The sequence below is a fragment of the Lithobates pipiens genome, unplaced genomic scaffold (genome assembly GCF_037356315.1).
Source record: "Lithobates pipiens isolate NorthernLeopardFrog02 unplaced genomic scaffold, aLitPip1_a1.2 Scaffold_22, whole genome shotgun sequence".
Lineage (NCBI taxonomy): Eukaryota > Metazoa > Chordata > Amphibia > Anura > Ranidae > Lithobates > Lithobates pipiens.
This window is the reverse complement of record NW_027507784.1, coordinates 21,636,204-21,661,698: the sequence shown is the minus strand read 5'-3', so window position 1 is coordinate 21,661,698 and position 25,495 is coordinate 21,636,204. Positions and strand designations below refer to the sequence as shown.

General features: G+C 43.0%; 1 protein-coding gene across 1 annotated transcript; it reads right to left on the bottom strand.

The window, feature by feature from the left end:
• Positions 1–4,739: 4,739 nt before the first annotated feature.
• On the bottom strand, positions 4,740–17,235 carry LOC143923389 (uncharacterized). Its single transcript, XM_077447013.1, has 4 exons — positions 17,211–17,235; positions 11,630–11,912; positions 7,998–8,192; positions 4,740–7,726 (listed from the first exon to the last, which is right to left on the bottom strand). The coding sequence occupies exons 2-4, from the start codon at positions 11,898–11,900 to the stop codon at positions 6,468–6,470; spliced, it is 1,725 nt and encodes a 574-aa protein (XP_077303139.1). The 5' UTR covers positions 11,901–11,912; positions 17,211–17,235; the 3' UTR covers positions 4,740–6,467.
• Positions 17,236–25,495: the final 8,260 nt, after the last annotated feature.

The window sequence follows — 25,495 nt, the reverse complement described above, 5'->3', positions numbered from 1 at the left end:
TCATAACAGCTTGCTTATTACTGCGATCTATGATTGGATACAGCTAATCACATGGTACAGGGTACCAGGTACCATATGATAGCTGTGGGCCAATCACAGCATCACAATAGCAATTAAGCAGTCATGAATGGAATCCATTTATGATTGTTTTGTTTTTATTGTATTTGCGAGATCACTATGATTGGTCACAGTGATCACAGGATACCCCAGCCGCTCACAGCAGCCGGGTACCTAGCACCATGATCCCCTGTGTCCACCTCACACAGTTATCACGGGATAGTGCATCATGTGCGCGTAGTGATGTACCAGTACATACAGTATGTACTGTATGTACTGTGGCCAGGCAGCAAGTGGTTATCCTCATTGAGTCCTGTGCTGTTTGGGCCCAGGTTTGTGTAATTAAATAATCAGCGCTACACATTAGGGATATCTGCTAGCAATAGAGGAAATACTCAAACCTTGAATAAACATAAAAACAAAATTGCAACGCTAACAACGATTAAGGATTTTTATGGACTATTTGATTTGCCATTTGGTCACCATTAGATTCATTTTGCATAACTAAGGAGCACTGCACTTTACATGGACTCATATGGACTATTTGGCGTAATTCATGGTTAGCGCTGCCATTTTGTTTTCCTAGGTTTTGACTGAACTGTTGGCTCCTCGCCTGACCCTTTGTTTATTCAGCCTTTTGTTTGTCAGGAGCCGAGCATCACGTAGAGAAGTGGTATTTCTACTGTTTTTAGGAAAGGCAACTTCCTGCTATAAATGGTTCCTAAGGAAGCAGTAGGTGTTGTCACATTGGCTTGCATGGGCAATTGGGCGTGAATCCTCCTGACCATGTAAGTGAAGGGATGAGAATAGCAGTAAGATCACTGCCCAAGGCTCTTTTCCTCATCAACATGAGGACAAGATGCTTTGCCAAGGGGGTTCCCCCTGCAAAGGTACCTATCATGTGGAGAGAATGTGACCTGCAGGGCCGGTGCTACCACTAGGCAAACTAGGCAGCCGCTTAGGGTGCACTGCTTGCTAGGGTGCCCTGGCCACTGGTGTTCCTACTCTCTTCTCTCTGCAGCAAGCAACTAAGTCTCAGCATCAGCAGGCAGCCGATGCTCTGTTCACACATAGTGTCAGAGACGGAACGGCGGCAGAGGACTGTGTCTGTGTCCCAACTCCAGAATGAATGGAAGCTAGCAAACATCCATTGATGGGCGCTGGTAGGCTGCATTGATAGGCGCTGGTGAGGCTGCATTTGATGGGCAGTGGGGGGCTGCATTTGATGGGCGCTGGGGGGCTGCATTTGATGGGCACTTCATTAAAAAGGTGGTGTGTGCATAGGCAGGGCGAAGGGGGTGGGGTCAGGGGTAGAGCCAGGGGGGCAGAAAAATGAGGTTTCGACCTAGGGTGTCAAAAATCCTTGCAATAACCCTGGTGACCTGGTATGATTCAGGAGGAGGGGCCACATGCAGGCCTATTTCCTGTCCAGCCAGGCTGCATGCTTGTATTAGGGATCTGGTATGTATTTTTTATGGTGACCTCTGGTAATTTTTTTCTTTTTTTGCATAAGGATGTCCCTTAAAGGGATACTAAAGGCTTAATTTTTTTAAAATAACAAACATGTTATACTTATGTAGCACCCTCTAGCGTTGATAGACTGCTACAGAAGTTAGGTTTTTGTTAGTGTGGGTAAATTGTCTGTTTTGATCTGGGTTGGGAGTGACTCAGGTAGAGCTGGATGACTTGACAGCAGCTCCTCTGGTAACCCCCCCCCCCAGATATCTAGAGACATGGAGAAGTTTCTGGAACCAGATGAGAGGGGTCGGGAGGAGCTAGCTGGAGTATCTTGGGGACCCTGACCAATCCCCAACCTGGATTGGCAGGGGGCAGGCCCCTTGTTATGTACTCAAGGTCAGCCCAGCTGGGGAGTAGTTGTTCGGGTGGAAGCTGGAGATGGAGAGCTAGGCTGTCGTGGTCTCTAAGAGAGATCCCCAGTCTGGGGGGGGTGACCTTGGGCCTGAGCTCGGGTGCGGATGAGACCCTCTCAAGACACATGGAGGAGTCCTGGACAGGAGGCACGGGAGCAAGGAGAGGATAGCAGGAGAGCACTGCTAGGCAAGTCTCCAGGAGGAACAACAAGTTGCAGCCAGGAGGGCTGATGAGTGACACACAGTCAGGAGGACTGGGGAGAACTGGGAGAGTGCAGTCTGGGATGGGTGTAGAGCCATGGAGCATCCTCAATCCTCTTCTTGGGTCTCCCACCGGTACTCTGGGCTCCTTTCCCCTGCTGTGTGCCCCCATAGAATGTCGCTTGATATGGGGGCACTCATGCATACTTAAAGCACACAGAACTCAACCCTGCCGAAGTTCCTTCCTCACTGGCTGTGATTGACAATAGCTTCCACTTCTCAAATACTTTAAAGTCCCTAGAAGACCTGCAAAAATATATAGGGTTACCTCCCTAAATGCATACCAGACCCTTTGAGTCTGATATGAATTTTAAGGGGTGACCTTGTGCATTTTTTATTTTTTTTGGTTTTCTAAAGTTCCCCCTTAAAATGCATGCCAGACTCAAAGGGTCTGGTATGCATTTATGGAGGGGACTCTATACAAATTGTTTTTTGCTTTTTTTTGCATGGCAATTTACAAATAAAAAGAAAAAAAATATTATTTTTAAAAACATCATTTGATATTTGAAGTGAAATTTGATAAATATTGTGGATGACCTTTGGAGGAGTCTGTTTGATTTTTTTTCTTTTGAATAGACGGGAAATGCAACTTGCCGATCATTTAAAAAAAAAGATGTTTCCTTTGTTTCAAAAAAAAAAATCACTGCTCCCGGACACTTTTTTTCTTTTCATTGTTTGCACTGGTACATTTTCTTCAGAGCGGTACCCTTGTCCCCCCGTACTATTTTTTTGACAACCCTTTTGCCGCCTACACTCGATCGGAATTCCGGCCAGAAAAAGACAAATGAGAGCTTTTCATCGGAAAATGCGGCCGTGTGTACGCTCCATCGGAATTTAGCTGTCCAAATTTTCGCCAGCCAAAAATTGATAGCATGTTCTCAATTTTCCCGACGGAAAAAACTTTCTATCAGAAATTCCGATCGTGTGTATGCAATTCCGACACGCCAAAAATCACGCATGCTCAGACTCAACTACGAGACGGAAGCTATTGGCTACTGGCTATTGAACTTCCTTTTTCTAGTCCTGTCGTACGTGTTGTACGTCACCGCGTTCTAAACTCGGAATTTGGTGTGACCGTGTGTAGGTAAGACAGCTTGAGTGGAATTCCGTCGGAATTCCATCGGGAAAACCATCAGAGAATTCTGATTGTTTGTACGCGGCATTTGCCTATTTTCCCAGGAAATGGTCATTTTTTAATTTGACAGATTCAGCTCCCCTATGATTTCAATAGCGTTCGGCATCCAAACGCCATTGACTTTAGCCAAAAAACTGCTCAAACAGTTTGATTCATCCCTAATCATTATCTAGCCAATTTCCTATCCACAAATTGAGGTTGTCAAGTCATCAACACATGTAATAGAAGTAAATAATACCAAAACAGCAAAAAATAGATCATATTTATTACAAACATTTCTAAACCTTAATATCCGGGAGCAAATGCTACCCTCAAAGATAAAATCAATATCACCAATTGCTGAATTTTTTTTTTTGCATACACGTCTACCAATTTTTTTTACCTGTACATTGGATACTAAATGGATACTAAATGGTAAAGAAATATCACACATACAGTAAATAAAAAATAAGCACTATACATGATGTACATAATTCTAACATGGAATCCCATATGTCTACGCGTTTCACAGGTCTTGCCAGCTTCTTCAGGACAAGGAAAACCCGTAAATTATTTAAAACAGCGTTCCACCCATTTAAAAGCCAGCAGGTACAAAAAGTGTAGCTGCTGACTATTATTACTTGAACACGGTCCAGCGATGCGGGAGAACGAAGCCCCGCTCTCCCCCTCCTCTCTGCGGTGCAAGAAAAAGAGGCTCCCCCCAAAAAAAGTTAAATGCCAAACGTGCCATGTCAGGGGGTCACCAACACTTAAAGCTGAAGTTCTATTATTGGATGGAACTCTGCTTTAATAGAACGCATCTTGATGTCAATATGAGTACAGAGGGATCAGTTTCCAAGGATTGTTCCATTAAAGCATGGCCACTTGTCATTATATATGAATAAAAATAAAAGTGCAAATGTCCGTCCACTCAAATAGCAGGAAACCCTGTCCTGCTGGAGAAAAGGCCTCAATTCACCCTCTGTTTTCTCTATGTTATAAAGTAAGAACTGTCTCCATATGTTTTCTTGCAGACAACAGGCAAAAACATGGAATAAAAACAATAAGATTACAGAAAAGCCATTCTGATGATGCTAATATCTAACCATTTGACCTCCAGAAGATTTACCCCCCTTCATGACCAGGCCATTTTTTGTCATGCGGCACTGCGTTATTTTAACTGACAATTGCGCAGTCGAGCGACGCAGTACCCAAATAACATTTATGTGCTTTTTTCCCCACTAATAGAGCTTTCTTTTGGTTGTATTTGATCACCACTGCATTTTTTTTGCGTTATAAAAAAAGGCCAACAATAAAAAAAAAAAAAAATATATATATATATATATATATATATATATATATATATATATATATATATATATATATATATATATATATATATATATATATATATATATATATTTTTTTTTTTTTTTTATTATTGTTTTTGTTTATTGTTTATTGTTTTTTATTGTTAAATTCTTTAACATTTTATTTAATTTTTTTAGGATTTTTTATTTTTTTTGTTTACATATTGTCATCAGAGTAGTTCAGTGTCACCATAGTGGTACTATACCAATCTGTAATCAGGGTTTTTTTTACACTGTTATTGCTTATAACAGTGATGATCACTGTTATAAGCAATCACTTTTACTGCCATGAATGGCTTTCAATCATAACAGCTTGCTTACTACTGCGATCTATGATTGGATACAGCTAATCACATGGTACAGGGTACCAGGTACCATATGATAGCTGTGGGCCAATCACAGCATCCCAATAGTAATTAAGCAGTCATGAATGGAATCCATTTATGATTGTTTTGTTTCCGTTGTATTTGCGAGATCGCTATGATTGGTCACAGTGATCACATGATACCCCAGCCGCTCACAGCAGCCGGGTACCTAGCACCATGATCCCCTGTGTCCACCTCATATATATATATATATAAATTTTACATTCTGCAATAAAACATATCCACTGAGAAAGTAATAAAACATAAATCTAATTTACTTTATAACTTTAGGCCAATATGTATTCTGCTACATATTTTTGGCAAAAAAAAATCCTAATGCCCTGTACACACGATCAGACATTCCGACAACAAAATCCCATGTTTTTTTTTCCGACGGATGTTGGCTCAAACTTGTCTTGCATACATACGGTCACACAAATCTTGTTGGAATTTCCGAATGTCCAGAACGCGTTAACGTACCACGCGTACGACGGGCACTAGACGAGTGGAAGTTCAATAGCCAGTGCGGCTCTTCTGCTTGATTGCGAGCATACGTGGAACTTTGTGCATCGAAATTGTGTACACAGGATCAGAATTTACGCAAACAGATTTTGTTGTTGGAAAATTTGAAATCCAGCTCTCAAATTTTGTGCAACGGAAATTCCGATGGAAAATATTCCGATGGAGCCCACACACGGTCGGAATTTTCAACAAAAGGCTCCCATTGAACATTTTCCATCGAAAAATCCGACTGTGTGTAGGGGGCATGATAAGTGTATATTGATTGGTTTGCGCAAAAGTTGTAGCATCTATAAACTATGGGATATTTTTATTCATTTTTATTTTTACTAGTAATGGTGGCGATCAGCGACTTATAGCGGGACTGTGATAATGTGGCGGACATTTCCTACACTAACTGACACTTTTTGGGGACCAGTGACACTAATAAAGTGATCAGTGTTAAAAAATATGCACTGGCTGGGATGGTGTTAACTTCAGAGGTGATCAAAGGGTTAACTGTGTGCCTATCCAGTGTTTTTCCAAACTGTGGAGGGGGTGCTTTTACTAGGGGAAGACATGGATCCTAGTCCATGCCTTGAACAGACCCATGATCCATGCCTTCCCTCCTGTCAGAAGAGCGATCTGCCTTGTTTACATAGGCAGACCGCCATTCTGTCTCTCTGTGGGATGATCAGCGGGTGCCGACGGACTTCGAGTCCGCCGTACCTTCTGATCGGCTCCTGCTGTGTATAATCACAGCAGGAGCGAGCTGCTAGTGGCGCACACTCACGCCCGCTACCCGAAAGTGCATGAACACGTACTGCATATATTTGTGATCCTGTGCACAGCTACCGCCCTGTAGCAGTGAAACTGCAATTGGGGCGGTCAGCAAGTGGCTATGCAGTGTGTAAGAAGAGGTGTGGTGGGGCTAGTTCTTTATTTTATTTAGTTTTCTTTTCAGTTCCTCTATTACATCAGAAAAGTTTACATTGTCGGACTGACTATTGGGAATTTTATCCCCAGTTAGTGGCTTAGGACTCAATTTCCATGATTGTGTGTCAAGGCTCTCACCTTTGCACATTGAGTCGCTATTATCACATAGTTCCTTTGACCCCTCACAGATGGGTTTTGGCTCAGAACTCTTATAAGTGTACCCAATCTCAGAAGGTTTATTGAAAAAATGGATCTCTGAAACTTCATCAGTGGGTGGTTTCTTTGAATTCTCAGAACTGTACCGCATCCTAGAAGTTTCATTGTTCAACTGGTTGGTTGGGTAATGGTCCTTCAGTTCGTCCATCACATCAGAAAAGTTGAACTGACTATTGGCACTTTTACCTGCAGATGGTGGCTTAGGACTAATTTTCCATAATGGTGTGTCAAGGCTCTCACCTTTGCACATTGAGTCGCTATTATCACATAGTTCCTTTGACCCCTCACAGATGGGTTTTGGCTCAGAACTCTTATAAGTGTATCCAATCTCAGAAGGTTTATTGAAAAAATGGATCTCCGAAAAGTTATCAGTGGGTGGTTTCTTTGAATTCTCAGAACTGTACCGCATCCTATAAGTTTCATTGTTCAACTGGTTGGTTGGGTAACCTTTGCCAGGCAGTTCCTCTGATATCTCAGAATCGATCCCTATATTAAAAGTTTTACTACAGAATTCATCCTTTTGGTATCCATTGCCGGACAGCATCTCTGAATGTTCATAACTGTACCAATCCTTTGACTTTTCTTTAGGTTTAGGATCAGGTTTGTCATTGATCCATGAATCAATAGTCTCATAGATGTTCTCAGTCTCAGAGCTGTGCCATGTCTCTAAGCTCTCAATGCTGGATGGTAATTTTTGACTTTCATAGTAAATATTGCAGAACTTTGGAGGGCTTAATGGTATCTCAGACTCCTTGTTGCTGCCTCTTGGTATCGAACTTTTCCTCGTGGACTTAAAACTAACATAGTCATTCCATATCTGAGGACTCTCATTGCTGAATGATACCTCTGGACTATTGTTGCTGATCCATGGCTTTAAAAAATCATATGTTGATTTTGTGTTGGGACTCTTGTCACCATGCAGTGGTTTGATATCTTTAGTTCCGTGCTTTGTTTTATTGGTGTTTGTGAGCGTTTCCTCCAGATTGTGTTTGCCGGAGAGAGGTTCGGGAACTTTGTGGGGGATGCTTTCCTGTAGCGCTATACATGTGTGAAATAAAAACAAAAAGTTTTCATATGCAGAACATAGGGTAAGAAACGATGTACAAAAAGTTGATATTTATTTGTAATATGTAACCATTTTCCTGATATTGGCCAGTCCAATCCCATTGGTCAAGCCCTTTTTCCAACTTCTATAAAAATTAATTTTATTTTATGTTGAACAATATTTGACAATAGTTGATTTTCTATAATATGCACTTGAAAAAGTTGTATTATATTTAGCTATATTATGTTTTGGTTTTTTTCATACCTGAAGTAGAATTGAAAGGCGTCAAGGTTCGTAGTTTTGTCATAAGGGTTTTGGTGTTATTTTTGTCAGTTTTTGAAATGAGAAGCAAATCAGTGGCTAGTTTCCTAATAGTGGGCTGACCCTCCAGGATCCGAATCTTCTCCTTGTGGCTGCTGTCCCCCACATCATCAGTCACCACGATCACATTGTCTCTCCCTGTGGACGCACACAAGTTTCAGTCATATTAGTCACATTCTCTCATCTTCTCCTTTCCATTCCTCTATACCCTCCCTCCTGTCCTTTTCATCCCTCCTCTTCCTTCTTTTCCTTTCCGTTCCTCCACTCCTCATTTTTCTATTTTTATCTCCCCTCCTCTCTTTTTCTTCCTTCTCTAGAGCAAATGCGTCAGACACAAGGCTCCCGAGCCAAATCCAGCACGCCGGGCCATTTAATGTGGCCCTCGCACCCAGGGCTCTAGCTCTTGCCCTCCACTGCCAGCTCACTGTTGTAACTTGCAAACACAGAAGGTTTACAAGGATAGCTTTCCTCTTGGCAGCTCCCACAGATCCTCATCTGCCCCGCACTCTTGGTGGGTACAAGGGAGGTGTAGATTCAGGTATAGTGTGGGATGAGGCATCACATGGTAAGCTGCACTGTGATCCCCATCTGTGCACAGATATCAACCAATGATCTCCCTGTAAGCTGTACTCTACACACAGGGCCGTTTTTAAGGCAGGGCAGAAGAGGCCTTGTCATTGTTGTGGGGCCCAAAGCAGCTGCCACATACATGCCAACTATCCTGGTTTAAATTCCCTTGTTCCTTGGAGTTTTAGTCCCATGCCATGTCCCAATATCTCAGTGTAAAGTGCTGCTACAAATGCTGCCCAGCTCTGCCATATTGTTGTGTACAGATGACTCACCTGCAGACCCTGTGTTTGCATGTAAATAGTGGCGGCATTCATATGAATATCATGCCCCCCCAGGTCAAATCCACCATCACCTATAAAGGGGCATGCTTGAAAGTCCTGCCTACAACTGTGGTCATTAAGCCTAACATCTGCCTGTTCTGCAAAGGCAAGCAAATAGGTGGGTCCAAAGATGAGCAGAGTAGGCAGGTAGAGTTAAAGGGGGTGGAGGGTTGGTGTGGAGACGATGGGGGAGGTTTCAGGGTGCAGAGGTTAGCAGGGGTTTTATGATGCAAAGGTGTACTGACAGGGTGGATAAAGATGTAGGTCGGGTGTGGGGCAGCCCATTCATTTCAATGGGCTGCTCTATGTGCTAGAAATGCGGAAGAAGGTCCCTAACCCTTTTTCAAAATCACACGGTGCCGAGGCACATGTCAGAAGATGTGTGAGGGTGTCATTAACAATTTATGGAATTACTGTGTCTCTTCTAAAGGGCAGCTGCAGATTTTGCATGCATTCCTGACACACAAATGTGAACGCAGGCTAAATGTCTCAGTTACATTGGTGGTCAGTGTAAAATCTTCTCATTACATTTGGGCTTGGTGTAGAATCCTTTCATTCATGCCTGATCTGATACAGTAAACCGATTTTGAGTCTAGCTGCTAGTTATTGTACATCTCAGAGCAGGCGGAGAGGGAAATTGCATGGGGGGGGGGGCGGTTTGGGCTTTGGCGTTGGGGGCCCCATGAGAATTTTTGCCCAGGGCCTAATCAATATTAAAGACAGCCCTGCCTACACACTGTGCATAGCACACCCCTAAATCCTGCACTCTGTATGCAGCACACTCCTCAGCACTGCACTCTTTACACAGAGTGCCCCTTAACTCTGCACTCTGTACATAGCACACCCTTAAACTCTGTATGTAGCGCATTCCTTAACCTTGCACTCTGTATACAGCGCACCTCTGAACTCTGTAATCAGTAAGTAGCACACCCCTGAACTCTGCACTCTGTACATAGCACACCCCTAAACCTTGCACTCTGTGTGTAGCGCACTCCTCAACCTTGCACTCTGTGTGTAGCGCACTCCTCAACCTTGCACTCTGCACACAGCACACCCTTGAACTCTGTAATCTGTATGTAGCACACACCTGAACTCCACACTCTGTGAATAGGGCATCCTTGAAACTGTAGTCTTTATATAGCGCACCCAGGGGCGTAACTATAGGGGGTGCAGCAGTTGCGAGTGCAACTGGGCCCTGTGCTGCAGGGGGCCCATGCAGCCCCCTCTACATATGGCCAGCAGCAGCATAGGCAGCTAGGGGTACCAGTGCACCATGCACATGGGTGGCTGGAGGTGGAGAGTGACTAGCAGAGCTTCATGCTCGACTATCGCACTGGCTGCTCTTTAGTTGTGCATTCCCCGCATGACCTGTGTCCTTGGCTGGCTCCTCAGAGTACCCCTCTCCTGCTCCATGCATTGCCGCTCAGTCCGATGTCTGTTCTCCCCAGCCAGAGTCCCCCCCCCCCCCGAGTCCGGCCCATATTGCACTGCATACTTCTCCCAGGTAAACAAACTTTAAGCACACAGATGCAGTACAGCCCTATGAGAGCTCCCCGGAGGACACTGCAGGCTTGTCTGCCAGCCCCCCCCCCCCTCCCTGATCATACATAGATGATGAAAGAAAGGTCTTTCTGGGAGATATGCTAATAACCCGTCCAGCACACTGAATGGAGCTCAGGCCAACATGGATGAGTGAGTGGCCTGTAGCTTGGTCATGGTGAGTGAGAGGACCCCATCCCCCACACACCATTACTTACCCCTCCATCTCCCCCTGGGGACAGGGGCCCCTTCTCACGTGGGGACAGAGACCCCCATCTCCTCTGGGGACAGGGTCCCCTTCTAACCTGGGGGCAGTAACTTAATCTGCCCTGGAGAAAAGGACCTCATCTCTTCTGGGGACGGGGACCCCATCCTGCCTAGGGACAGTCCCCCAATGGGGCACCTAAAAATAAAAAATAAATAATAAAAAAAAACTACTGATGCCAGTGGTGGAACTACAGGGCTCACAAAGGTCATACCTGTGACCACACCCTGGAGTTCCACCGCCGGACTCGGAGGGAAGGGCCCTGGCTGTGGTTCAGGGGGGCCCTTCATGGTTTCTTGCATCGGGGCCCTGAAGGTTCTAGTTACGCCACTGAGCGCACCCCTGAACCCTGTACTTGGTACATAGTGCATCCCTGAACTCTGCACATAATTAACTCCTGGTATTTATTGCCTTATTTAAGATCCACCCACTGTTAGTGTGATTTGGCCACACCCATCATTCGATGTGTTTCAGAGGAGGGGGTTTGATTCTCTCAGAAAAAAAAAACACTGGATAAATTTATATATTCTTACAGATACACCCGGCCCTTTGAGGGTAACCATAACCCTGATTCGGCTCGCAATGAAATTGAGTTTGACACCCTTGTTTTAGAGTAATATTTTTCTCTTTTCGTCCTCTCACCTCCACTCTAAAATGATATCCTCTCCTTTTTTTCTCCTCTCCTCTTTTCCCCTCTCCTTTCCTCTCCTCTTCCTTCTCTTCCTTTCTAGAAATATATCGTTCTCCCTCTTCTAGAATTATATCTTCTTCTATGCTCTCCTCCTCTATTTTCCTGTTTTCTGCTACCCTCAAAAACCATAGATTCTCCTCTCTATAAAAGTCAGTCTATCTTTCTGTTCATTTGTCAATATATCCTTTACCAAGTAACTGATTCAGGTTGTCCAGCTCCTCATCGTAGAGTGATCCGGGTATATCGGTGATGTTGACTCGTCCTCTGTTCTTGGTGTGATATAGGATCCCCAAAGAGCACTGAGATGCGTCATCTATAAACTGCTGAAAACCGCTATTAGATATGACGGTGGACCTCACATCCTGAACACAATCGCTGAAGTCACTCGATGATAAAAGTGTCACCAGCCAGGCATAGTCACCTTTGTCAGATCTGGAGAATATGCCCACCGAGTGTTTCATTGCTGTTTTCCTCTGGAAGAAAATACGAAAGCAGGGAAATATTAGATATTGAACTTTATATATTGCTTTTCTATTATTCAGCACACAGCTTCAAAGCTGAAAATTTATTTGCTTACATTTTGCCTTTCCTGGTTCCTCCCACGCCTGTTTCCTCATAAATACGCTAATGGAATTTTTAAATAAAACCATTTGGATTTCATTACATACCTTATTTTAGATCAAGTGATGCCATCACTGAGCGCTTTCTAACCCTAACAATTGTCGCTAACCTTAACCCTAACTCTAGACCTTAGTCATAACACTTGTCCTTATCCCTAACCCTTACATTGAACTCTTTGGGTTAGGATGAGAATTAGAGTTAGGTTTAAATGTTAGGGTAGAGTTAAGGTTAGAGTTAGGGTTAGGGTTAAATGTTAGGGTTATAGTTAGGGTTAGGGTCAAATGTTAGGATTAGAGTTAAGGTTTGAGTTAGGGTTAGGGTTAAATGTTAGGGTTATAGTTAGGGTTAAATGTTAGGATTAGAGTTAAGGTTTGAGTTAGGGTTAAATGTTAGGTTAGGGCAGTGTTTCTCAAATCCAGTCCTCAGGCCCCCCCAACAGGTCATGTTTTCAGGTTTTCCATTATTTTTCACAGGTGATTTGATCAGTTTCACTGCCTTAGCAATTACCACAACCGTTTCATCTGAGGGAAATCCTGAAAACATGACCTGTTGGGGGGGCCTGAGGACTGGATTTGAGAAACACTGGGTTAGGGTTAAATGTTAGGGTTATAGTTAGGGTTATGGTTAAATATTAGGATTAGAGTTAAGGTTTGAGTTAGGGTTAGGGTTAAATGTTAGGGTTATAGTTAAGGTTAAATGTTAGGATTAGAGTTAAGGTTTGAGTTAGGTTTAGGGTTAAATGTTAAGGTTAGCGTTAGGGTTAGGGTTAAATGTTACGGGTAAAGTTAGTGTTAAATGTTAGAATTAGAGTTCAGGTTTGACTTAGGGTTAGGGTTAAATGTTAGGGTTATAGTTAGGGTTAGGGTTAAATATTAGGATTAGAGATAAATGTTAGGGTTATGCCGCGTACACACGATCGGATTTTTCGACAACAAATGTTGGATGTGAGCTTGTTGGCAGAAAGTTTGACCATGTCTAGGCTCCATCGAACATTTGTTGTCGGACTTTCCTCCAACAAATCTTGGCTAGCAGGTTATCAAATTTTCAGCCAACAAATTTTTGCTGTCGGACTTTCCGATCGTGTGTACACAAGTCTGTCGCACAAAAGTTCACGCATGCTCGGAATCATGTATGAGCCGGAAATCTTGTAAAACTAGCATTTGTAATGGAGGTATCACGTACATCATTTGGGTGACCGTGTGTATGCAAGACAAGTTGGAGCCAACACCCTTCTAACAAAATTCCACGGTGTTGTTGTTGTTGTTGTTGTTGTTGTTGTTGGAAAGTCCGATCGTGTGTACAGGGCATTGGAGTTAAATGTTAGGGTAAGAGTTAGGGTTAGGGTTAAATGTTAGGGTTAGAGTTAGGGTTAGGGTTAAATGTTAGTGTTAGGGTTAGGTTTAGGGTTAAATGTTAGGGTTAGAGTTAGGGTTAGAGTTAGGGTTAGGGTAAAATGTTAGGGTTAGAGTTAGGGTTAGGGTAAAATGTTAGGGTTAGAGTTAGGGTTAGGGTTAAATGTTAGGGTTAGAGTTAGGGTAACATTTTAGGATAAGGCCGCGTACACACGGGCGGATTGTCTGTCCAACTTAGTCCGCTGAACCGTGTTTCAGCGGACAATCCGCTCGTGTGTGGGCTTCAGCTGACTTTTTCAGCGGACAATCTGACGAACAAAGTCTTACGGAATTTCCTTTCAAACTTGGTTTTGTCCGTCCAAACTTGGTTTCAGCGGACAGTCCGCTCATGTGTAGGCAAGTTGGACGGACTAAGTATGGCGCATGCTCAGAAAGGATTTACATGGCCGAAGGTTGCATTGCAGTGTATTGGACGTCGTATTTCTAGTCCCGTCGTACGTGCTGTACACGTCATCACGCACGCTTTCAGCGGACTGTCTGCTCATCGTGTGTGGTCAAGTCCGTTCATGCAAATTTTGAACGGACTGTCTGTCGGATTGTCTGACGAACTTAGTTGGGCAGACAATCCGACGTGTGTACGTGGCCTTAGAGTTAGGGTTTGATGTTAATAGTCTAATTACAGCTAACCCTAACCCTAATTCTAGCCTTTAGCCCTAAACCTTGCCCTTATCCCTAACACTACTGTTTAACCGTAGTCCTAACCCTAACATTTAACCCTAACTTTAGCCCTTAACTCTAACCTTCAAATGCAATTTTGGAAATGTAAAGATTACTGCACTACTTTGATGTGACTTTAATGCTACTTGAGTGCTGGAGAGCGTAAAGTCGTACTCCATGAACATCACTGTCCCACAAAACATCTCAAAAACGCAACAAAAACATTGGCGTTTTTTGCTGCAGGTCCATTGAAGTCTAACACATGCAAAATGCAAGCTGAAAAAGCCCCCGACCCTTTCCAAAAAATGCACTGGCTCAAATTCACAGATTTGAACTTGATCCGTGTAAAATGGACTGTATTCCATTTCTGCAAAATGCAAAATGCACTAGAAAACACATAGGTGATAACCAAGGGGTAATAATGACATCAAAGCAGAATGACAATTTATTCAGTGCATAAAGTACTACAGGGATTAGCATGTCAATTAGTTTGGTATAAAAACATGTTCGGGACAACAATCTGTACTAAAAAAGACAAAAAAGTAAAAAATTCATAAAAAAAAAAGAAAACATCACAAAAAATAAATAAATATATAACTAAATAAATGGGACTGACTCAATGGAACACTTGGTCCTTTTCTGCCGTTATCCAGTTTTTGTTTCTAGATTTTATATTTAACATTTAATTCGATTTTTTATAAAATTAAGCTTTATTTAACTAAATAAGAATTTGGTTTAATGCAGGACAGAGAGATGAAAAAAAAAATGAACAGGCAATCCTTCCTCTGAAAGGTTAAAGTGGTTTGAAAGGCAGAAGGTTGTTTAACCTTAATGCATTGTCTGCATTAAGGTACAGCTCCTCCCATTGTCCCCGAGCCCCAGCTTATGCTTACCTGAGCCCCACCTCGATCCAGCAATGTGCCAGTGAGCACAGAGCTAAGGGGGGGAGGGCTTGAGCCACACTGTGTATGTCTATGGCAGCTTGCTATGGGCCCTTGGGGGGGAGCCAGAAGCACCAGCGGGGGAACCGAAAAAAGGAGGAATCGGGGCTCCTTTGTGCAAAACCATTACACAGCACAGGTAAGTATAACATGTTAAAATAAAATAAGTTATTAAAAAAAATTAAGGGTTTACAATCACTTTCATTTTAACAAATTGGTATAGAAATTAGATAGACATTAACTATTAATTTTGGTTGCACTCCATCAAAGACATTTCTTCCATAATTAGAAAAAAAATATGACTTACAAATTCAAGCCACACAACCTACCTGCAACATTTGCTAATTGTAATAACTGTCACAATCAAGTTAACACACATGGGGGGGGGGGGGGGGGGTAATAGGGTTTATCCATGATTCACACATCTTAAAATTCACCTTGAAAAATAATGTGTGAATCTTGGGTGAAAGCATCCAAAAATAGAAAAATAGACCCCTAATATTTAGTTACCACTGAATAAAAAAAAAAATAAAACAAAATAACAATATATATATATAGATAAGTATCGGTACTTGTACTCGTAAAAAAAATAAATAGTATTGGTGAATCCCTAATAAATAAATAAATAAATAAATATATATATATATATATATATATATATATATATATATATATATATATATATATATATATATATATATATATATATATATATATAAAATTAGGGATGCACCAATACCATTTTTTTTTAAAAGTACCGATACTTATATATTAAGGATGCACTGATACCATTTTTTTGTTATGAGTACAAGTACCGATACTTTTTTTTTTTTTAGTACTCACCGATACCAATTACCGATACCTACCACAACTGTTTTGTTTTAACTTCAGCTGTCAGCAATGGTACAAAGCATTAAAAATGTATTTACAAATTAAATTAATTGATTTTTTTTTTTTAATTTAGAGCTTTTTCAATGTGAAATGTGTAAATATATGTTACTAGATATATGTAAAAATATTCGCTAACAAAGCAAACAAAAAAAAAAGTTTTAATTGTTTATCGTTTATAAAATAAATGTCAACAAAAGCACAAAAAGCAGGAAAAATAATAATTAAATGGAGGAGAATAGGGATTTAATTAAGGCTGATTAGAGTAAATTAAGGGTTATTAAGGGGTTAAACAGAGGGACATTTCTTCATCCCTTGGATCTGCAGATGAAGAAACAGAACTATACAAAAAGAAACAATGTTTCTTTTTATTTTAGTGTTTTTTTCAGGGCTGAGCAATGTTGTTAATAAACATTGCCAGTGTCTTGTCATATAACGTCCTCCATCCGATAGTGTCCTCTGCGTACTGCACATGCGCAGTACACAGCAACACAGATTCTGAAAATTGCAGAGGATGAACGGCGCCTGCGCCGTGAGTCCAGGTTCTATCCCCACCATCCAAGTGGACATAGAGTAGGAATAAAAAAGAGCCGAGCGCAGCGAGGCCGAGCCCGAAGCGTGGCAAGCTAAGCTCGCCCGCGAGGGGCTGTCTAATATTCACAGTCCTATGTCAGCTTGGATGCTGGGGCTGCCACCTCCACTCGCGGCGCAGGCGCCGTTCAGCTTCGGAGATTTTCCGAAGCTTCGTCTTTGGTGGACACTATTTGATGGCCGGACACTATACGGCAGAACCCCGGCTGCTTTCTTTTTTTCTTTTTTTTGACAGCTCCAATTATCATACTTCTTTAACACTGGGGAGAACCACTGACAGCTCAAAGAGCCGAGCCTGAAAGTATTGCTATCAGTTATCGGTGCATTTGCACGGGTACCGATACTTGTGCAAATATTCTGTATGGGCACTGATACCAATACATATACTAGTATTGGTGCAACCCTAATATATATATATATATATATATATATAAAATAATGCATTTTATCAATTAATTTTTTTCCCAAGACCCAGAGGCAAGACCTCTGCTGTTAAGTTGTTAAGTCCCCAGCCCCATCGTCCTGCCCTAGCCATAGAGGTGAGACTTACACGTATGTCTATCTATGAAGGTACAATGTTACCATTTTATTTTAGTGTTTTTTTCAGGGCTGAGCAATGTTGTTAATAAACATTGCCGGTGTCAAAAAAATAAAATCTCACCCCACTTTTGTCCTCCCATACCTGAACTATGGGCTCAGTCAGGCCATACCTTTCTTTATGATGAGGTCCCTGAAGTGGTGTCTCTCCAGCAGATTCCTGGTTGAGGTTGGTGTGGTTTGTGTCCCTGTGTTCTCATTAGGTGTCTGTCCTATTGCTGTATAACATTCTGTCAGTAAATGTTCACAGTATATTCATCAAACAACTGAATTATAGAAGCCCGTTACAAAGGTGGCTGGTGGTGTTATTAGTGAGCTCTGTACTTTGTCCCCCTTTATGATCCTGTTTATTTGGCAGTTTGTTCCTTGAATTATTTTTTCCTTATTCCCCTAACACCTCCAGCTATCCAGCAACCTTTGGGATCTCTCTATCATGTCTTCTCTTCTAAAGAGAAAGTGTCAGATTGTTCAAAGCACTAAACTTGAAGCAGGCTACCTCCTTTATTCAAACATTTTCTTAGCCACTTCCTCTCCACTCCCTCTTACAAAATAACATGCTACATAGGTACATCATTTATAAAAATTGAAATATGATACAGGTCCATCCGGTTCAACCTGTGTGTGTGAGATTTTGTATTCTCTAACAATTCCCATAGCCCTGTAGACATGGGCGCCGTCAACAAATTTGTTTCGGTCTGTTCCGTTACGGTTCGTATTAAAATTAATTCGTACTTCATATTTTTCGTGTCCGGAAATTCAATTTCAATTCATACGAAATACAAATTACAAATTGTCGTTAGGTTCGTTAACTTGTACGAACGTTCGTTGCGATGAATTTTAAGGCAAAAATATATATAACTCAATATGACAGTCGATTGATGGAAGTTTGGTTTTTATCCGAAATACGAAATCCCGTTGAAGAATTTCCTATTCGAAATACGAATTTTCATTAGATGAGGGGCTCCCACCATCCCTGTGCTGTGCTGACTTCCTCCTGGGGATTCGTAAACAAAAGTTCGTATTTTGTACAAAATTCGGACGCATGGCAATTCGTATTTCGGATCCTCCCAAACGTACGTATTTATGGAAATTTGTACGAATTTGAGATTCGTACGAAACGAATCGCACATGTCTATAGCCCTGTATAGTCAACATGTTTACTGCTCTAAAAATAAAGAACCCTTTCCTCAATATATGGTTTCTTCTAACCTCGAATTCTGGCTGTGTGTCCTCCTCTGGGACCTTAGAATCAACAGTTCATTACAGTTACCTAAGTCGTGTTTTTTATTTATTTTTTCTTGTTCAGATGTTTTTTGAACATTTTTCAATATACATATCAAAACAAATGACAAGCAAGTCAAATCAGGAAAGTTCGAATAACAAGTCATCACAACATACTATTTGTCAAAAGCAATAAGGAGGACGCTAGTTCCAACAAAGTAATGCTATGCAGAACATAAATGTAAATGGGATCAAAACTAGGCTGTAAAAATAGTCCTATAAAAAGAGTACAGGTGTTGTGGGGACTAATGCCCCGTACACACGGTCAGATTTTCCAACAAGAAATGTTGGCTGTGAGCTTGTTGGCGGAAAGTCCGACCATGTCTAGGCTCCATCGAACATTTGTTGTCGGACTTTCTGCCAACAAATGTTGGCTAGCAGGCTCTCAAATTTTCCGCCAACAAATTTTTGTTTTAGCTATGAGTAAGCGCTAAATTCAGCGTGAAACGAGTCAGCATTCCTTGTTCTACATTCCCTTTGCTGTTGTGATTCGCATGATGTGAAGACTTTTTAATGGAATCAATAAAGGCACAATCTATTTTACCTGATCCGGAGTGCGGCTGTCCAGAGTTCCTTTGGTTTTTTCATTCAACAAATTTTCGTTGATGGACTTTCCGAACGCGTGTACACAAATCCGTCGCACAAAAGTCCACGCATGCTCGGAATCAAGTACAAAGCGCTTGGTCTTGTAAAACTAGCGTTCGTAATGGAGATATCACACCGGCACATCGTACGTCTTGTACGTCACTATGTTCGTAATTGTTGACCGACATTTGTGTGACCGTGTGTATGCAAAACAAGTTGGAGCCAACAACCTTTGAACAAAAACCCACGGTTTTGTTGTCGGAAAGTGCGATCGTGTGTACGGGGCATTAGGCTATATGTTAACTCAGTCGAGATACAGGTAGGCTGCTTAGTGGGTTGGGGGGAGAGGAAGGAGGCAGTAGGAAATAAGTAAGGCAGAGAAAAGGAGAGGGGGGAGTGGAGGTCAGAGGGGTCTCTAGAGAGGACCATGGCCTGTATAATCAATAGTTGAGTTATTAAAGTCAGGGGGTTGGTAGTGAGTGGTCTAGGGCCTCCACAGTTTTTCATAGTTTTTCATAGGAGGAAACTTTGCCTAATAAGACTGCCACAATCTTGGCAGTGAACCATAGCTTGGCTGATTCTGTGTTTCATCGCTAGGATGCATAAAGGAGGGGTTTCGCAATGGTCTGTTTGGCTGCTCTGGTGATGAATAGAAGAAGTTTGAATTGACGGTGGGTCACAGCCAAATCTATCTATTTTTTTTTTTAACTGCATTCCATTTCTTGCCTAGAAAAAAAACGCAAATTATGAGAGCACTACAAGTCTGGAGTGGGTCCAGTAGAGAGTTTTTGTTTCATAACATAAAGGCAGAAGAGAAAGCCAACGTGTTTCTGAGGCTCAGGTTTCTCTCTTCATCAGGGCTAGGGAACAAGACAATACAAGACAATGTAAGCAAAGGGAAGATTGAAGAGGATGCCCAGGTGAGAGTGACATTCTCTCAGCTACCTACAGCCTTCTGGAATATCCACATCACATATCCCAGAAGGCCCCCGGCCTTAAATGCTGACATATCACAAGATTTCCGTAATTATTGTGTGATTTCACACTTGTAAAGCATTATATAGTGGCGTGTCACAAGGAGGCCAAGGGCCAAAGTCAGGAACTAACAACTGGTTCCCAATGATCCTGGATCCAAAATGGTGGCACAGAAGAAGAAGATATGCACATGTAAAATATTGGCTGCAAGGAAGACATCGCTGGATTCTATGGACCATTAAGTGTATGTTTTGAACCCCTTCCTGCTGGTCACACACATTTGGGTACCCAAAAACAACATACGTAAAGAGGCACTGAGAACATTTAGATTTGCACACTTAGTGTAATGAAGGAAAACTTCAAACAAGCTCAATATATTTAGACCCCTTTCACACTGGGGCATTTTTCAGGCGTTTTTCATGCGCTTTAGCGTTAAAAAAAGCGCCCGAAAGAAGCCGCAACTGCAATCCCAATGTAAAAGCCCCGAGTGCTTTCACACCGAGATCCCTTTCACACTGGGGCGTTTTGCAGGCGCTTTAGCGTTAAAAAAAGCGCCTGAAAGAAGCTGCAGCTGCAATCCCAATGTAAAAGCCCGAGTGCTTTCACACCGAGGCGCTGCGCTGGCAGGGCATCAAAAAAAGTCATGTAAGCAGCTTCTTTGCAGCGCTTTTGGAGCGGTGAATACAACGCTCCTAAAGCGCCCCTTCCCATTGAAATCAATAGGAAGCGCCTGTAAAACGCCTGAAAAATGCCTGAAAAACGCTATTGGCAGCAGCGTTTTGTGGGCGCCTTTAACCCTTTATTTGGCCACTAGCAGGGGTTAAAAGCGCCCCCAATAACGCTAGAAAAACGCTGGTAAAGCGCTGCTAGTTTAAGCGGCGCTTTACGAGCGTTTTTCGGGCGCTGACATTGTGAAAGGGCTCTTAAAGCACTTTGGCTTTCACATTGGGACTGCAGATGAGGCTTCTTTCAAACACTTTACAGGCGCTTTTTTTTAACACTAAAGCGCCTGAAAAACGCCTGAAAAACGCCCCAGTGATAAAGGGGTCTAAATGAGGCAGCTCCCACACAACAAGGCTTCACTTCATTGGCACCCAGCAGTCTCTCAAACTATAAAAATACACATAGGGGGCTAACGCCCTATGTCTTTATGCACCTTGCTTTGGGCACTGGTGCCCAGTCATTTTTGAACAGGAAGGGGCCATCCCCAAACTGTTCCTACAAAGATTGGAGCATGAAATTGTCCAAAATGTCTTGGTATGCTGACACCTTAAGAGTTCCCTTCACTGGAACTAAGGGGCCAAGATTTCTGTAGACACACTCCTAAATCTTGTGGACGGCCTTCCCAGAAGAGTTTAAGCTGTTATAGCTGCAAAGGGCCAACTCAATATTGAATCCTACAGATGAAGACTGGGATGCCATTAAAGTGCGTGTAAGTTTGAGAGCTAAGGCTCTGCTGACTGCTAGTCTCAGGAGATTTGGAGTAAGGTTTTGACTGTTTTGCTCTCCTTACTCTTACTCTCCTTACTGGAGGTCCTAAAAATAGGAATCAAAGCTCTGCCTTTACCAAGATGGCCTCCTCCACACACAAGGACACCATGCAGAACAAAACAAGGTAAGTCAATAATAGGGGGAAGGATCAGCTGCAGGGCTATTTTTTTGGACACCTCTTCAAAGTTCATCTCACCTTGAACCAACCTTTTCAACCAACTTTTTCAAGGAAATCATTTGAGATATATACAGCAGATAGTTCTTAGCCAGGGATTTTTTTCTGCTGGAACAAGGCGGAACGCCGTTCCACCACCTCAGGCAGCCCTCTCCTCTTCAGCCTGTCACATGACACAGAAGTCTGTAGAGGAAGTTTTCTATGCCACTCATTTCCTCCACCGGCTTCTGTATGCTAGCGCTGGCCCGGGGTATGATACTCCACATCTGCTTGATTGGTGCACCAGGGCTGAATACAGACGCTGCAACTGTTGACATTTAGGATTATAGAGCTTCACTCCTTGCCTGCTGTCTGTCAGATCAGTGTAGCACGGAGCCGATCGGAGATCTCTGAATCTCCTCCTCGGCTGCAATAGGCCCTGGGAAAAAACTTTTCTTTGTGAATGGTGGGCACACGCTAAGGTCAATTGTGGAATGTTGTGGAATGTTGGGGAGAAAGTGAGCTGTGGAGGGGGGAGAGGGTTGAGCTGTGGACAGGGGGGGTTGAGCTTTGAACAGGGGGGTTGAGCTGTGGACAGGGGGGTTGAGCTGTGGATGGAGGGTTGAGCTGTGGATGGGGGGTTGAGCTTTGCATTGGGGGGTTGAGCTGTGGATGGGGGGCTGAGCTCTGGATGGGGGAAGAGGGTGAGCTGTAGATGGGGGGCTGAGCTCTGGATGGGGGAAGAGGGTGAGCTGTGGATGGGGGGGCTGAGCTCTGGATGGGGGAAGAGGGTGAGCTGTGAATGGGGGGCTGAGCTCTGAATGGGGAAAGAGGGTGAGCTGTGAATGGGGGGTTGAGCTGTGAATGGGCGAGAGAGTGAGCTGTGGACGAGAGGAGAGAAGGTAACCTGTGGAAGGGGTGAGCTGTGGATGGGGGGAGAAGGTAACCCTTGACCACATCCATTATTTGATTATTTGGCAACACTTTACTTCTGTTTCCCAAGGAATGGCGCAAATTGGGGCTGGGAGTTGATTGGGGTGGGAAGGTTCCTGCACCTATTCTGTGAGAAAAAAAGCCCTGGTCTTAGCAAAACCCAGATTTTACTTTACTAAACATCACCTGCATACATTTTTAGATGTGAAACTGAAGGATTATTGTGCCCAGGAGCCTAGTCAATTAGAAGTAAGCATACTGCTTGGGTAAATTGTGAATGTTTTCAACATTTATGAAGGAAGTTTGGTTGAATGTGACCAATTGCAAATAATCGTAAGCCTAGGTTTACACTTATGAAATTTACATGCATTCCCACACCTGCAGGCAAAATGAGCTTCTCTTTAGCAGATGCCCAGTGTTGCCATTATTTGTTAATGGCACCCCCATACATCTGAAAATGCAGGTGCATGAAACCACATGGGGCACATGTGGTTTTAGTGCAGCTGCAATTTTGAAAAGGTACCTTCAAGGGACCTATTGCTTGTGTTTCCTGCGGGTACATCAGTCCATTCAAATGGATAAGCTGCTGTACCCATGCAAACATGGCACACAGGAAATGGCTAGATGTGGACCTAGTCTAAAAAGAAATTTGCATACTTTTTTTTTTTGGGGGGGGGGGTGCAAACAAACTGAAAAATACTGAAAAAAAAACATCAAACCCAGCCACTGTGCCCATCAAATCCCATCACTGTACCCATCAATCAATTGCAGCCACTGTGCCCATCAATTGCAGCCACTGTGCCCTTTAAAGGCTGCCACTGTACCATCAAACGCTGCCACTGTGCCCATAAAATTCTGCCACTGTACCATCAAATGCTGCCACTGTGCCCATAAAATTCTGCCACTGTACCATCAAATGCTGCCACTGTGCCCATCAAATGCTGCCACTGTGCCCATTAAAGGCTACCACTGTGCCCATCAAATGCTGCCACTGTGCCATCAAATGCTGCCACTGTGCCCATCAAATGCTGCCACTGTGCTATCGAACGCTGCCACTGTGCTATCCAATGCTGCCACTCTGCCCATGGAATGCTGCCACTGTGCCATCCAATGCCGCCACTCTGACCCCCTCGCCCGCTCTCTGTCTGCCTGGCACTTACTCTGTCTCGTGAGGCAGTGGGTGATGACAGTGAGTGGTGTCCTCTGAGCGGTGTCCTCCGAGCAGTGTGTTCATGTGTCACTTCACGTCCTATCCTCCCCACAGGCATCCAATCACAGCGCCTGTCATTTCAGTAACAGACCCGAGCACCTGATTGGTGCAGAGGCAGTTCAGTGTTAGGACAGCGAATATTCATTCGGTGTTGTAACAGACCTGGGTGAACTGCGAGTGCAGGCCACCTTTTTTGACACATTTTAGAGCCTATGGCCTTAATCAGGTGCTTCAAAAACACCCCCTGCCTCTGTAATTTAGGCACCCGGCACCCGAACAGGGGCCGAGTGCTTGAATACGGGGTGGCAACGGTAGCCATAGATAGATTCATGCAATGTATGAATTTATCCATTGGTCATAGAGGGGGTGGCACCCCGTGCGCCATTATGGACGCACTGCCACTGATAGAATCTCTAGTTCAAGCTTATAGAGTTTCATTTTGTAACCTGAATCTCATTGGCCAATTGGGAGAATCATTCAGGCAGCATATTTTAAAGAGTTGACATATAACTATCCTCTGTCTATTAAGAGATAAGATGTGAACATTCCAGGATTAACAGCAGGGGGAAGTGTCCTTGAAGGCTGTCAAGCTATCTATACATTTATATTTTTAATCATTCTTTTTTACAAGCTCAGTCCAATTTTTTAACATTGTTTTTCCTCATTCTTCTCTAGGATTTATGACCTTCTTCACTTTATATTTTTTCAAGAAATAGAATAAGAAAACCTTTTACATCTCATCTGGTGCTCCATATGGTGCCATAGTTGAATGAATGAATAACTTGTATAGCGCTACATGTGCAAACTAAATTGCCTCAGGGCGCTTTTTCTGCCAGTGCCCATCTGGGTCTTCAGAAGAGATGGGTCTTGAGCTTCTTCCTGAAGGCCAGATGGTTTTCCTCCGAGCGGATGTCCGCGGGTTGAGCATTCCATAGCCGTGGTCCTTGTACTGCGAACCTTCGTTTGCCTTTTAATTTGTAACAGGTCTTGGGGATGTGGAGGAGGTTCTGGTTAGTTGACCGGAAAGTGCGACCCGGGGTGTAGTGCTTTATTTTGTCTCAGAGGTATTGAGGGGCTTTTCCTTGTGCACATTTGTGAGTGAGGCAGAAGGTCTTGAATGTAACCCGGTCCGTCACGGCTAGCCAATGGAGGGTCCTCAGGGACGGGGTGATTGATTGCCATGGTTTTTTTTTTCCGGTTACCAGTCTGGCTGCTGTGTTCTGGATGGTTTGTAGACTTAAAATTTTATATTTTGGAAGTCCCAGGTAGAGGGAATTTGCATAATCAAGTCGGGAATTGATGATTGTTCCAACTACTGCTGCTGTATCTCCTTCCAGGGATGAAGGGGATGAGTCTACGCAATAGGCGAAGAAGGTAGGCGCAGTAGGTGAATAAGTTGGGCTCGGTCTAAGAATTCTAGTTTTTTTTTTATTAATTATATTTTGCTTCAATACTTTAACCACTTCAGCCCCGGTCCATTTTGCTGCCCTAAGACCAGACCACTTTTCGCGATTCTGCACTGCGTCGCTTTAACTGACAATTGCGCGGCCGTGCGACATGGCTCCCAAACAAAATTGACGTCCTTTTTTTCCCACAAACAGAGCTTTCTTTTGGTGGTATTTGACCACCTCTGAGGTTTTTATTTTTTGCGCTATAAACAAAAATAGAGCGACAATTTTGAAATAAAGCATTATTTTTTACTTTTTGTTATAATAAATAT

Bases quoted from the DNA above. Each gene is read 5' to 3' on its own strand.
- LOC143923389 (XM_077447013.1), bottom strand. From the start codon at position 11,900: ATGAAACACTCGGTGGGCATATTCTCCAGATCTGACAAAGGTGACTAT. The intron at 8,193-11,629 runs GTAAAGGATATA...GTGCGTCCACAG, and splicing joins CAACCTGAATCAGTTACTTG to GGAGAGACAATGTGATCGTG. The intron at 7,727-7,997 runs GTATGAAAAAAA...ACACATGTATAG, and splicing joins GCCTTTCAATTCTACTTCAG to CGCTACAGGAAAGCATCCCC.